The following is a 14155-nucleotide window of genomic DNA, read 5'->3' as shown; positions in this document are numbered from 1 at the left end:
TGCATGGAGGGTGCCACTTCGCAAAGCAAAATGGCATCCTCCCCCCTTGCATGACTGCACACACACCATACATGTGAGGTCTGACCACACAGATGACGCCATTTTGCTCTACAAAGTGGCATCCTCCGCACAGCATTACCTCATACGTATGGTGCGTGCAAAGTCATGCTGTGCGGAGGATGCCACTTTGTAGAGCAAAATGTCCTCCATGCATTATAACCTTGCAAGCACCATACATGCATGTCCTCCATGCATTATAACCTTGCAAGCACCATACACGTGAGGTCACACTGTGCAGAGCAGAATGATGTCCTCTGCGCACTAGGGACAGCCGTGACCCCATCTGCTTGTGGCACGACCCCATTTGGGAACTGCTGCTGCAAGGGGAAGGGTTTGCACAGAGCTCAGCAATGTCGATCAACAAACCTGTTGGCCTGTTCAGTTGCTGTCTGTGTCTGGGGAGCCAGGGTGTCGGGGGGGGCGGGCAGTGGTGGATCTGCCAGCATTCACTTGTGATGCTCTTGCTGGCTAGCACAGCTTTGCACCCTGGGAAAGGGAAGAGGCTATTGTCCCTGCAGCTCTGATGAGCTGCTGGCAATCCTTTTCGTCACTGGACACCATGTTGCTTACTGTCCTTTCTAATACAGGTGCTGTTCTGCTATGAGCAGTTTGATGAGCTGACACTCTTGCACCTTCGGGAGTTTGACAAGAAGAAGCTGATCTCAGTAGAGACTGACATCGTTGTTGACCACTATAAGGAAGAGAAGTTTGAGGAGAGCCGCCCAGGTAGAGCATCCCTTCCCCCAGCACGTCCAGTGCGTGGCCTTGGGCTCAGCACCTACATTCTCCAGCTCAGCAGCCGGGTGGAGCTGAGCCTCCCACATGGCAGCCAAGATGGTAGCAAGTGAGAATACCCCATTTTTGTGCCCTCCCTCAAGAAAGCATTGCCTTTGTTAGGCATGTGAGCAAACTCTCTCTAGTTAGCATCCTGCCTCTGCAGTGCTCAGAGGCCCTCGTGGCAGCTCTGCCCCTGACCTGGACAGCTGTCGCTTTGTATAGTGCCTGCTCTTGGTTTGTAAGCTGCTGAGCACCAGTTCTTGCAAGTTCCTTTCCTGTTACTTCCCCACCCTCCCTGAAGAAGGAGTGGGTGGGGATGCAGCCTCCCTTCCCCAACCTTTTAGCCAGCCTGCATTGTCCTACAAAGCTCTGAGGATTCATGAGGCCAGTGACTGTAAAGGGCTATGAAGTGTTGATTATATTCTCAATAATAACACCGAGAACCATGAAGCAGGAGCATTATAGCATAGATGTAAATTCTTCTCTTTAAAATAAAAGAAATCTAACGTTGTCCTGTCTACACTGGGGTCAAAACCCTGTCTGGTAAGAGAGCAGGCCCTGCTGTGGACAGGACCCAAGCAGTTTTCTAGTTTAAAAGAGTGATTAAAATATTGCATAGTGAGTTCATGGGCACCTCTGGTCTATCGTAGTTTTAAAGCCAGCTTCATTTTAAAAGCAGAAACTCCTGATCCCAGGGGTGATATTGCAGCGTGGGGATTGGGGTGGAATAAGGTTGCCCTCTTTATGTATGAGGTGGTCTCTGGAATGATGCAGGTTGAGCTTGTGCATTTGGCATGGTGCCGTATCTCTGCATCTCTGTTTGGTAAGAGAGCAGATGGATGGATATGTGAAAGGACAAAGCTGCTTTTCAGGAGCAAAGCACAGTGCTGCCCAGTGACAGACAGTACTGTAATGTAACCCATCCTCCTCCTCCCCAGCTGCAGAACGCCTGACGGAGAAAGAGGCTGAGGAGCTGATGGCCTGGATGAGGAATGCATTGGGCTCTCGAGTCACCAATGTTAAGGTACATGTGCTATAGGATTCTAGTAGCTAAAGGTAGAAAAGACCTGTATAGATCATAACCTCTGAAAAGAGGAAGGATGGTCTTGTGGTCAAGGCACTGAACTAGGGTCCAGAAGATGTGGGTTCAGCCACAGATTTTCAATGTGACCTTGGGCAAATCATTTAATCTCTCTGTGCCTCAATTCCCCACCTGTAAAATGGGTATAAGAACCATTCCTTTGTCTGTCTTGTCTAGTTAGCCATGTAGGTGCAACCAAAGGGCTAATGCAGACTGTCTGTCTGTCCGCTCAGCCTGAGCTGATTGGCAGCCCCACGGCAGCTGGGAGTATTAAAGGGCTGTATGGCAGGAGGGCAGGGTGGCTGCTAGAGAGACAGAGGTACTGGAGAGAGAAACTCCTGATAACAAAATGGTAAGAAGAGAAGCCAACACTCCAAAGAGAGAGAGGAGCAGAACAAGAGGCTGTAAAGCCCAAAGAGGTAGGGAACAGCAAGAGTCTTGAGAAGGGTTAACTCTGCCTGCGCCGAACAAAGGTCCTGAGCTGGAGCCCAGTAGAGTGGGGGGGCCTGGGTCCTCCTACCTCTTACCCAGACTAAGAAGGGAGATGGAAAATGGTCAAGGACAGTGAGCGTTAGTCATAGGTCAGAGGAGCGAGTCCAAGACTGCTGGACTTCGAGTTCCTTATATTTGGACCTTTCTGCTCGCTACAAAAGGAGATAGACTGAGCAGTGACTTAGCTAGAGAACTAGGCTGCATAAGATGACAGATTCTGTTGACACCAGAAGGGCTGGAGGGTTTGTTAGATTGAAAGGACCCCTGCAGCACCACTCCAGGACACAGGAAAGCGCTCTAGAGGCCAGGATGTGCTCCTACAGACACCAGTTCTTTGGCTTGGCTCAGAGGTGTGATTGTAGTCGGATTGTTCAGGTACATTTGGGTTACCAAGGAGTAGTTAGGCTAGTAGTGAACATGCTGAGTGATCAATAATGTTTGTTGGTAGAATAATTCTTCAAGTTCTCACTCTGTAAACAGTAGAGTGAACTGATATAGCGCTTCATCTTCAGAGTGCTTCACAAACGTATACACCCCTCTGGGTGGAGGATCTTAATTGTTCTGCATCTGTACAGCGTAGGTAGGTGACTGGCTTGAGGTCAGAGAAAAGGAGTCAGAGGAGCACTTACATACTGTGGGGACGGGCACTGTAGCAAACTCTTAGGCCTGGTCTACACTACGGGGTTAGGTCGAATTTAGCCGCATTAGGTCGATTTTAAAATGAATGCATCCACACAACCAACCCCGTTCCATCGACTTTAAAGGGCTCTTAAAATCGACTTCTGTACTTCTCCCTGGAGGAGAATAGCACTAGGAGTAGCACTAAAATCGACCTTGCTGGGTCGAATTTGGGGTAGTGCAGACGCAAATCGACAGTATTGGCCTCCGGGAGCTATCCCGGAGTGCTCCATTGTGACTGCTCTGGACAGCACTTTGAACTCCGATGCACTAGCCAGGTACACAGGAAAAGCCCCAGGAATTTTTGAATTTCATTTCCTGTTTGGTCAGCATGGCGAACTCAGCAGCACAGGTGACCATGCAGTCCTCCTAGAATCGCAAACGAGTTCCAGCATGGACCGAAAGAGAGACACTGGATCTGATTCCTGTATGGGGAGAAGCATCTGTGCGGGCAGAATTCCGATCAAAAAAAAGAAATGCAAATATATTTGCCAAAATCTCACAGGGCATGTTGAAGAGAGGCTACAACAGGGACACAAAGCAGTGCCGCGTGAAAGTTAAGGAGCTGAGGCAAGCCTACCAAAAAGACAAAGGAGGCAAACGGTAGCTCAGAGTCAGAGCCCCAGACATGCCGTTTCTATGATCAGCTGCACGGCATTCTAGGAGGGGACCCTGCCACCACTGTCCGTGGACACCTGAAAGGGGGGAGTCTCGCACAACAGGGAGGAGGATTTTGTGGATGAGGAGGAGGAGAATGCGCCGCAGGCAAGCGGTGAATCCGTTCTTCCCAGCAGCCAGGACCTTTTCATCACCCTGAAGCCAATACCCTCCGAAGGTGGGATCCCCGACCCTGAAGCTGGAGAAGGCACCTCTGGTGAGTGCACATTTGTAACTTCAGTACAGGGTTTAAAAGCAATAGTGTTTAATGTTTGATTTGCCCTGAAGAATTGGGATGCATTCGCGGCCAGTACAGCTACTGGAAAAGTGTGTTCACATATCTGGGGATGGAGCGGGAATCCTCCAGGGACATCTCCATGAACCTGTCCTGGAGGTACTCTGGAAGTATTCTGGAATCACTGCAGCACAAAGCATGGCAGCAAATGGTCCTGGGTTTTGGTCACATTCAAGCAACATTCGGTCTATATCTTTCTGTGTTAGCCTCAGGAGAGTGATATCATTCATGGTCACCTGGTTGAAATAGGAGAATTTTTGTAAGGGAACAGTAAAAGGACCCTGTTCATGCTGGGCTCTTTGCGCTTGGCTAAAAGGGATCATCCCGGAGAATAGCCACGTGGTGGGGTTGAGGGAGGTGTATGCTGCACATCCACCCTAAAACTGCAGCTCCTCCTCCTAAATGTGAAATCCAACCCATTGCTTGCTATCGGAAAGGATGGTGCTGCAGTTTGAAACCATTCCCACGTGTTATGCATAAGAAGCCAATCCTGCATACCCTTTGCCTTACCATGGCTGCATGGAAACCAAATTCTGTTGCCCAGCCGTGTGTGATGTGTCCCCATACCGGCAGGCGCTCAATATAAAAGGCAAAATGCGACCTTGTACCTAAAGCACATGTGCTGTCTGCTGTGAATTGCTTGATTCACTGTTAAAGAGTCTCCCTTTTGTTCTCAGAAATGTATCATCGTAAATTTTACTCTCCTTTTTTATCTCTCCCCAGGTGTAAATGTTTCTAGGCTCCCCTATCATCTCTGTCCCTGAAGTTATCGCAGATTAGAAGGTGAAAAAAACGCACTCACAATGACATGTTTTCCAAGCTCATGCAGTCCTCCTGCACTGATAGGGCACAGCTGAATGCATGGAGGCATTCAGTGTTAGAAGCTAGGAAAGTATTAAGTGAGCGCGAAGAGCATAGGCAGGAGAGTGGAGACAGGGGGCGATGCTAAGGCTAATGGGGGAGCAAACGAACATGATGAAGCATCTGGTGCAGCTACAGGAAAGCCAACAAGAGCACAGCCCCCCGCTGCATCCATTGTACAACCGCCTGACTTCCTCCCCAAGTTCCATATCCTCCTCACCCAGACACCCAGGAATGTGGGGTGGGGAAGCTCCAGGCACCCAGCCACTCCACTCCAGAGCATGGCCCAAGCAACAGAAGGCTGTCATTCAAACAGTTTGATTTGTAGTGTGGCTACAATAAGCACTGTGGACTTGTCCTTCCCTCCCCCACCCCCAACCCGGTCTATCTTGTCAGTTATCTCCCTTTTTTTTAATTAATAAAGAATGCATGGTTTCAAAACAATAGTTACTTTATTTCGAAGGGGGGAGGGTGGTTGGCTTACAGGGAATTAAAACCAACAAAGGGGGCAGGTTTGCATCAAGAAGAAATACACACAGCTGTCACACTGAAGCCTGGTCAGTCATGAAACTGGTTTTCAAAGCTTCCCTGATGCTCAGTGTGCCTTGCTATGCTCTTCTAATTGCCCTGGTGTCTGGCTGCTCAAAATCGGATGCCAGGCGATTTGCCTCAACCGTCCACCCTGCCATAAAAGTCTCCCCCTTACTCTCACAGATATTATGGAGCACACAGCAAGCAGCAATAACAATGGGAATGTTGGTTGCGCTAAGGTCTGACCTAGTCAGCAAACAGCGCCAGCAAGCTTTTAAATGTCCAAAGGCACATTCTACCACCATTCTGCACTTGCTCAGCCTATAGCTGAACTGCTCCTTACTACTGTCCAGGCTGCCTGTGTATGGCTTCATGAGCCATGGGAGCAAGGGGTAGGCTGGGTCCCCAAGGGTAACTACTGGTATTTCAACATCCCCAACAGTAATTTTCTGGTCTGGGAATTAAGTCCCTTCTTGCAGCTGCTCGAACAGCCCGGAGTTCCTAAAAATGCGAGCATCATGTACCTTTCCCGGCCATCCCACATTGATGTCGGTGAAACCTCCGTTGTGATCCACCAGTGCTTGCAGCACCATTGAGAAGTACACCTTGCGGTATACGTACTGGTTGGCAAGGTGGTCTGGTGCCAAGATAGCGTCCCGTCTGTCACCCCACCACAGTTAGGGAAACCCATTGCAGCAAAGCCATCCAGTATGACCTGCACATTTCCCAGAGTCACTAGCCTTGATAACAGAACGTCAATGATTGCATTGGCTACTTGGATCACAGCAGCCCCCAAAGTAGATTTGCCCACTCCAAATTGATTCCCGACTGACCGGTAGCAGTCAGGCGTAGCAAGCTTCCACAGGGCTATCGCCACTCGCTTCTCAACTGTCAGGGCAGCTCTCATCTTGGTATTCCTGCGCTTCAGGGCGGGGGAAAGCAACTCACAGAGTTCCAGGAAAGTGGCCTTACGCATGCAGAAGTTTCGCAGCCACTGTGAATCATCCCATACCCGCAACACTATGCGGTCCCACCAGTCTGTGCTTGTTTGCCGGGCCCAGAATCAGCGTTCCACAGTATCAGTCAGCCCCACTGCCACCATGATGTCCCAATTGCCACAGCTCATGCTTTCAGGAATGTCTGTTTCCATGTCTTCATCAAGATCGTCCTTGTGCTGGCATCTCTTAGCCCGGTTCTGCACATGCTCCAGGATAATGTGTGAGGTGTTTACAATGCTCACAACAGCAGCGGTGAGTTGAGCGGGCTCCATGCTTGTCGTGGTATAGCGTCTGCAGGAGAGCAGAGTTGCAGCAGAAGCGATGGATGATGACAGATGCCACAAGAATAGATATTTATATAGAACGACAAAAGGACCTGCGAGGTGGATTCATGGCACCAGGAGAGTAGTGTTGCAGCGGAAGCGGTGAATGACGATAACATGGAGAAATTTGCTGTTGAGACTGAGCTCATTTACAAGAGCAGGAGAGCAGAGTTGCAACGGAAGCGGTGGATGATGACGGTTAGCAGTCGTACGCACCGTCTGCTGACAGCAACACCCAGGACATAATAGCAGCGGTGTCACTGAGCTGAGTGGGCTCCATGCTTGCCGAGGTATGGCGTCTGTAATAAACATACAGCTAAGGGTAGCATAAAATCCCTCCTTTGCCTGTCAAGGGTCAAGAAGCTCAGATAACCTGGTTGGCACCTGACCAAAAGGACCAATAGGGGAGAAGATACTTTCAAATGTATGGGGGAAGGTTTTTGTTTTGTTTTTTTTTGTGTTCTCTCTGGGTCAGCAAGGAAGCAGGGCAGGGAAAATAAATCTCCTAAAGCCATACCTGAACTAAGCATCTAAGATTACAAATTGTAAGTAATAGGAAGGAAAATGCGTTAGATTATCTTTTGTTTTAGCTTGTGAATTTTCCCTAGGCTAAGAGGGAGGTTTATTCCTGGTTTTTTTGTGTGGTCTTTTTTGTAACTTTAAAGTTTTGCCTAGAGGGGAATCCTCTGTGTTTTGAATCTGATTACCCTGTAAAATTACCTTTCATCCTGATTTTACAAAGGTGCTTCTTTTATTTTGTTTTTATAATAAAGTTCTGTTTTTAAGAACCTGATTAGTTTTTAGTGTCCTAAAAACCCAAAGGGCTGGTCTGTGCTCACTTTGTTAACCTATTTGGTCGGTATATTATTCTCAAGCCTCCCCAGGAAAGGGGGTGAAGGGGATAGGGGGGATATTTTAGGGAAAGAGGAACTCCAAGTGGTCCTTTTCCTGAATCTTTGTCTAACTCACTTGGTGGTGGCAGTAGTACCCATCAGAGGACAAGGAAGTATTTGTGCCTGGGGGAAGTTTTTAACCTAAGCTGGTAGAAATAAGCTTAGGGGATCTTTCATGCAGGTCCCCACATCTGTACCCTAGAGTTCAGAGTTGGGAGGGAACCCTGACAGCGTCTGCACGGAAAAAAGGCGCGAAACGATTGTCTGCCGTTGCTTTCACAGAGGGAGGGGCGATTGACGACGTACCCAAAACCACCCGCAACAATGTTTTTGCCCCATCAGGCTTTGGGAGCTTAATCTAGAATTCCAGTGGGTGGCGGAGACTGCGGGAACTGTGGGATAGCCACCCACAGTGCACCGCTCCGTAAATCAATGCTAGCCACGGTAGTGAGGATGCACTCTGCCAACTTAATGCACTTAATGTGGACATATGAAATCGATTTCTAAAAATGGACTTCTATAAAATCGACCTAATTTCGTAATGTAGACATACCCTTAGGTAGGTAGATAACGGCAGAGGCAGAATTAGACCCATATCATCCAAGCTTCCCGCCCTGTGCTTAGTGTCTGTCTGTCTCTCTCACTCACACACACGCACTCAAAAAGGTACTGTTCAGGCCGTGGGCTTTCACCCCGTTGTAGGCAGTTTCTTGAATGTGGGTGTCAGTTCTCTTGGAGTTTTGTGTAGTTTCTGCACTGAGGAGTCCTCCTCCTTGGCCGAAAACCAGCCTTTGAGCCCTTCATTATCCGTGACTTCTGAGCCGCCTGCATTTCCCATCGCATCACTGTTTGTTGTTCCTCTGACAGGTGACTCCACGACTGGACACCCACCCGGCCATGATCACTGTGCTTGAGATGGGGGCTGCCCGCCACTTTCTGCGCATGCAGCAGCTGGCCAAGACCAACGAGGAGCGTGCCCAGATCCTGCAGCCCACACTGGAGATAAACACGGGGTGAGGTGGGGCAGAGCCAGAGCACTTCAGCTTGGATGTTGTGCAAAGGCAGACACCAGCTGGCATGGCGAACTTGAACCAGCTGGGATCCTCCATTCTCTAAGTGCTGCATTTATGTTGCTGTGTCTTGGCCTGTGGAGCTGTGCACAGTGACGGATGCAAGCTCACATGATGTCCAGCCTCATGGGGGTCCCGCAGCAGCTATCATCTGCATTATCCACCCCACAGGTTATGGGGCTGGGATGTGGAAGGAGGGAGGGAGAAGCTCACAGGTAAAGAGGCAGAGAAGGGAACTTTTGGCCATAAGGGAGGCATTTTGCTATTCCTCCATAGCGCCTTGCTTCTCTTGTGATCAGTGGTGTTGTCATGCGTCCAAGGGGCACTGCGACGCTGTGTTGATCTCTCATTCCGTTGCAGGCATGCGCTGATCAAGAAACTCAGTCAGCTGAGGGTCAGCCAGCCCGACCTGGCCCAGCTGCTGCTCGATCAGGTGAGAGCCATGTCTGCACCACCATGCTCCCTGGGCAGGCTGCCATATCAATGGGCAGTAAGGGAGTGGGCCAAGGCTGTCCTCCTGACCAGCTGGAACCATACACCCAATGGTCCCCATTCTAGGTATTTTTAGTCCTGCATGGCCCAGGGTCCATTTTTTCTATAATGTTGTGATGTCGTCCAGGAACGTGGCTCAGTGTTACCCACTCTAACCCTACTGCAACTCATGTCTGGTGCAGAGCTAGGAGCTATGCTGTTCACCCTGCGGGGTGGACTGCGCTTGGGAAAGAAGGGCAGGGAGGGAAAAAGCAGAGAGAGTTCATAGGCTTTTCTGTTGGAAGCACCTGGCATTTAAGATGGCTCTTTTGAAGTGGGGAGGGGATGGTAAGTCTGTCTGAAACCGACCAAGACTCCAAATGGCACGTCACACTCACATACACTCCGGGGCATGGGGTGCTGGAGAGAATCCCTGGGCAGCACCTCTTCCTATCATATGATCCCCCCAGATGTGCCTTGATGTGTAACCCATGATCTTCTACAGAGGAGCTGCACTTCTCCATTTCATACCAAGGTGGCTCCTGCTGCTAATAACATTCCTTCTCTTCTCTGTGCCCTTGTCTCACTCAGATTTATGAGAACGCCATGATAGCAGCAGGACTGAATGATGACCCCAGACCTATGGTGAGCCGTCTGAATGAACTCCTTACCAAAGCCCTGGAAAAACACTGAGCCCAAACTGATCGAAAGGGCAAGCTCTGTGCCAGATGCCAATCACTGTTTCCTCCAGCACAACTGCTTTTGTTGTTGACTGTTGGAACATCCGTCTGTTCCCAGACTCTGCTGCAAGGGGGAGAATATCTGCATCTCTGTGTGACATCTAAATATGCTTCCAAGTTTCACTTTTTAGGGAGGTTGCAGTTGTAATTACTGGACTGTGTATTGCCCACACAGAGTCCCATCGTCCTGCTGAGACAAAACCTGGAGATTACTGCTAAAATGATTTGCCAGGATTTCTAGGTTTGGCCCAAAAGTCTTAATTTCATATTGATTTTAGAAACAGCCTTTCCCAACAGAGCAGTTGACACCAGGAGTCCAGATTAGCTCCCCGTATGCCCACCCAGGAATTAGCCCTTGGGCTCAGAACACCAGCCTTCAGCACTAGCAAAATGCATTAGCTTGTCAGGAAACCTCCACCTCTGCCTGGCACCTAGGGCTTAGCAGGCACAAGGATAGATTGTTGCCATTAGCAAACACAGGCACTACTAATGGAACAATGATCTGTCAACAGAGTAGCGTAGCAGGTAAGGTAGCTCAGCTGCTGGATAACTAAACTCATCCCTGCAGCCGGGGAAATGTTTGACAAGACCACTTGACTTTTTGGACAGTTTCCAGGGTTTTTGCTTCCCTTGTGGTATAATTTGCGTGCCCCTGGTAATCTCTGTTCTGTTTATTTATGTTAAATAAATTCCTCTTCATTTCAAGGTACCTTCATCATGGGATTTTGCCTCATTTTGTTCTATGTTGTGTCCCAGGTCTGATAGAATGATAGTTCTTAACCCTTCAGACAGTCCCCAGTTCTGAGAGGCAGCAGGATCCTAGAATGGTGGGCGAGGGTTCCCTCTGCTGGTGGGAACATGAGTGGATTAGGGGAGGCAGTATAGAGGGAAATGGAAGGAAGATGGGAAGCAAGTCCTTTGCTATGAACCCTTATTCTTGTCCTTAAGGGTATAAGAGCTGAACTCCAGATTTCTAATGTGTGCTTGCTGCCCAGCAGAAAGGGCCTGAGATAGACGAGTCATCATGGTCCTCCAAGTTTGTTTCTCAGTTACACATGGACAAATCCGTGTACAAGATTTTTTTTAATAACTGGCAACTCTGCAAACTCAGCATGGGCTCTGAGAGTCAGGCCAGGCTCTTTCTGGTTCATCCTTAAATCTCCAGTAATAAGATTCTGTAAGTAGAACTTGGTTAATGATTCTGGTGCTATGTGAGCCAGAATAGATGTCAGCTCTCTCCCAGAGCTATGTGAGCTCGGCAGGTGAACACAAATAAGAAGTAAAAACTAGTCACTAAATCAGCATTTATGATGCTGACCAGATAAGATCCAAGAGTAATGTAGTGTCATTTTTACATACTTACCTTAGCCTTCAGTTTTACTCAGATGAGGAAGAGTAGTAACTAATGGCTGATTGGTCTGGGGGCTGATAATGAGAGTAGAACCTTTCACCTCTACATCTCCAGGGTTAACCCAGACCAGATAAATGATGACCAGTGTCATCACTGACTGAAGTCTGTTCAGGGGCTTATATGAAATGAGTGGTGGGTCACAGTCCAGCTCCCAGTAAGATACATGTGGCATCTTGTCACTGTTTGTGATGGAATTCCTTAGTCATTTAAATGAGAAGTATCCAGTAAACTGTTTGACACCTAATCTGCGTTATATTGTGTATAACAGTAAGAGTGCAAAGGAGCTGGCATACATAGGCCTCTACGTTTGCAGCCAGTAGTTCATCTGTCATTAAATGCCTCCTTCCATGAACTGAACCAAGACTGCACAGTTGTTTAAAATATATTCCTTAAAGAGAGGCAACCTTCTATGCAGAGTCCGTTAATAGATATATTGGATCATTCTACCAACAAATCAGTGCAAGTATATAGGAATGACAGGTTATTACTAGATGCTACATGTATATCCAGGGCTTGTTAGAACTCTGTATGATCACTGGAGAAATAGTATGCTGTCCTGTACTGCTGGAGAAATAGTATGCATCCATGGAACTAGACTGTATTGTAATGTGTTGCTATAGCTTTTTACGGAAACAGAGTGAAGAAATGGAAATTTCTGGTGAATTCCTGATAAGTACTCACCTGCACTCTGGCCATTCAGAGTTTGCTGACAATTGCTGATAGTGGTCGGGGGAGGTGTTGCATAGTGGAATGAATCCTTTTGGCTAAGTTGAAGTTCAGTGTTGGTTTATAAAACCTATGTGTTCTATCAGGAACTAAATCTTCCCCTGGCAGGGGCATAAACTCTTATCTAACAGGCTATGATCACAAGAATCCTGTGCACCAACCAGCCCTTAGGGCCCTAACTTTGTGGTTGAGAGGTGACTGACTAAAAGATGGAGCAAAGTAACAATTGTTCAGATGAAAACCTGCCCCCTAGCCTTTGTTGTGTCAGTATGAGAAGCGGCAATAAACTGTGTGTGAAGAAGGCAGTACCAGCAGCATGCAGCAGAGGGTCCGACTTTAATCAGAAAGTCACATTTGTGATCATGCTATATCAAAGCAGGAGATGTATCACGTATTCCTTATTCCTGACCCATCCCATCCTTCTGCATTAATGATGGCTGATACCAGAGCCCTGAAGAAGGGGAACAGAGACTGCCCATGCAGCAAGAGAATGGAAACAACTGAGTCATGATGTGATAGAATTAAAATGATCTATTGACGTATCCTTTTGATGCAGGACCCATACGTTTGCAAAGGTAAAGCTGTGCATGACAGGAGAGGCAATGAGTAGCTGAGGCAGGCAGGCTTTGTGAACATTTTATGCACTGTTAGCATTACAAAGCATAGGTGGGAAAATGAGATGTAGCACCATTAGGGGATGAACAAAAACTACTGACCCGTTGGCAATGCCATGCTATGGATGCAAGGGATTTGCTTGACAACTGGTCTGCAAATGACTTTGAGTCTGAGGGGGGCTCTTCATAGTGAACAACAGAGGCTCCTTCATTAACAAAAGTGGTGTAAAGGATGAGCTGCTCCAAACATATAGGTAAAAAAAGAGGCACTTGAGCTAGGAATAGACAGCCTAGTTTCCCACTTCCACTCCATATCGGAACGCTCTATGCAGAAAAAAAAACCATTGTATGGAACATGCACATTACAGCAGAAGTTTAATATGGAGGGTGGCAGCAAACCAGCGTTGTCAATTGTTGTCTTCTGACCACATTCCTTTCATGCAGAGGTACTAAATTATTCATCCTCCTTTGCATTTGCACCAGCAAACTCTTTCCATCCCAGCAGGTACTTTTTCTGGACTTTGCAGACAGAACAGAGCAGCCTTTGTGATTCTTCTAGCAAGCAAAAATCAAACCTCCCAATAACATTTAACATCCTGCAATGTTGGTGGGTAGTTTTGATGGATGGGCCACTTGGTTCATCCTTCCTGATGTATTCTGCTTTCAACTGTGCTGCTTAATTCCATGCCAGATTGCACCAGGACCCAAGTTGGGACAGCATTAGGGTCCTCTGAAGTGCTCAGGCCCCATCCATGTTGTTTTGATTCATGGCTACAAGCAGTAGTAAGTCCGGGCCTACACACCATTATATTGATAAGGTGTGATTTTATTCCAAGTTAGTTAAACCACTGCAACCTGTGTGTGTGGGCAATCTATTGATTCAAAACTGGTTGAGATTGTTAGGTTGTGCTTCAAGCTCCACTGATCTAAGCACTGGTTTAACTACACTGGAATAAGTTTAAACCAGTTCAGATTCTGTGTACAGATGAGCCCTAAGTGTTTATGTAGTTCACAGAGGTAATAAATTGGGCTCTCAAGCCTCCTCCTTTTTCTGAGGCTGGTCAGCTGACCCACAGGCAGCACTGAGGAGTCACATACATCCTCAACACAGGAGACGTAAAATGTTTATGGGCAGTGAAATCCAGTTTGGAAGGATGTGTCTGAGACCCTGTGCTTTGAGACTTGGACAGAATCCCTTGCAGGTCTAGCTGGGACCTGGAAACTGGACCAGCTCATAAAGTAGTTCACTGGGCCACATAACTGAGAACAGAGCTTTCTTCATCCAGACTTCCTGCTGAAACATTCAAGAGAGAGTCTTGGGTAGAGTCCAGCTTTGTGATTTACAGACAAACCACAAGCCAGGAATCTGCAGTCTAAGCTCCTCCACCAGCAACTGTTTAACACATTAAGGGAAGAAGTGGCCATTGTTTCCAAAAGCAGAGAACTCAGGAGACATTAATAATACTTAGCACTTCTG

At 47.8% G+C, this 14155-nt stretch overlaps 1 protein-coding gene across 1 annotated transcript in view; it reads left to right on the top strand.

Moving 5' to 3' along the window:
• The window catches only part of TRAP1 (TNF receptor associated protein 1), a 78570-nt gene extending 67928 nt beyond the window's left edge, over nucleotides 1-10642 (top strand). Inside the window, exons 14-18 of the mRNA XM_037910492.2 lie at nucleotides 648-786; nucleotides 1776-1861; nucleotides 8514-8659; nucleotides 9077-9149; nucleotides 9779-10642. Of these exons, the coding sequence (XP_037766420.1) occupies nucleotides 648-786; nucleotides 1776-1861; nucleotides 8514-8659; nucleotides 9077-9149; nucleotides 9779-9880 (546 nt within the window). The 3' untranslated portion in view covers nucleotides 9881-10642. The remainder of the gene's footprint in view (nucleotides 1-647; nucleotides 787-1775; nucleotides 1862-8513; nucleotides 8660-9076; nucleotides 9150-9778) is intronic.
• The last annotated feature ends 3513 nt before the right edge of the window (nucleotides 10643-14155 follow it).

Source organism: Chelonia mydas, chromosome 10 (assembly GCF_015237465.2).
Source record: "Chelonia mydas isolate rCheMyd1 chromosome 10, rCheMyd1.pri.v2, whole genome shotgun sequence".
Taxonomy (NCBI): Eukaryota; Metazoa; Chordata; order Testudines; family Cheloniidae; genus Chelonia; species Chelonia mydas.
This window is presented reverse-complemented; position numbering and strand designations above follow the sequence as displayed.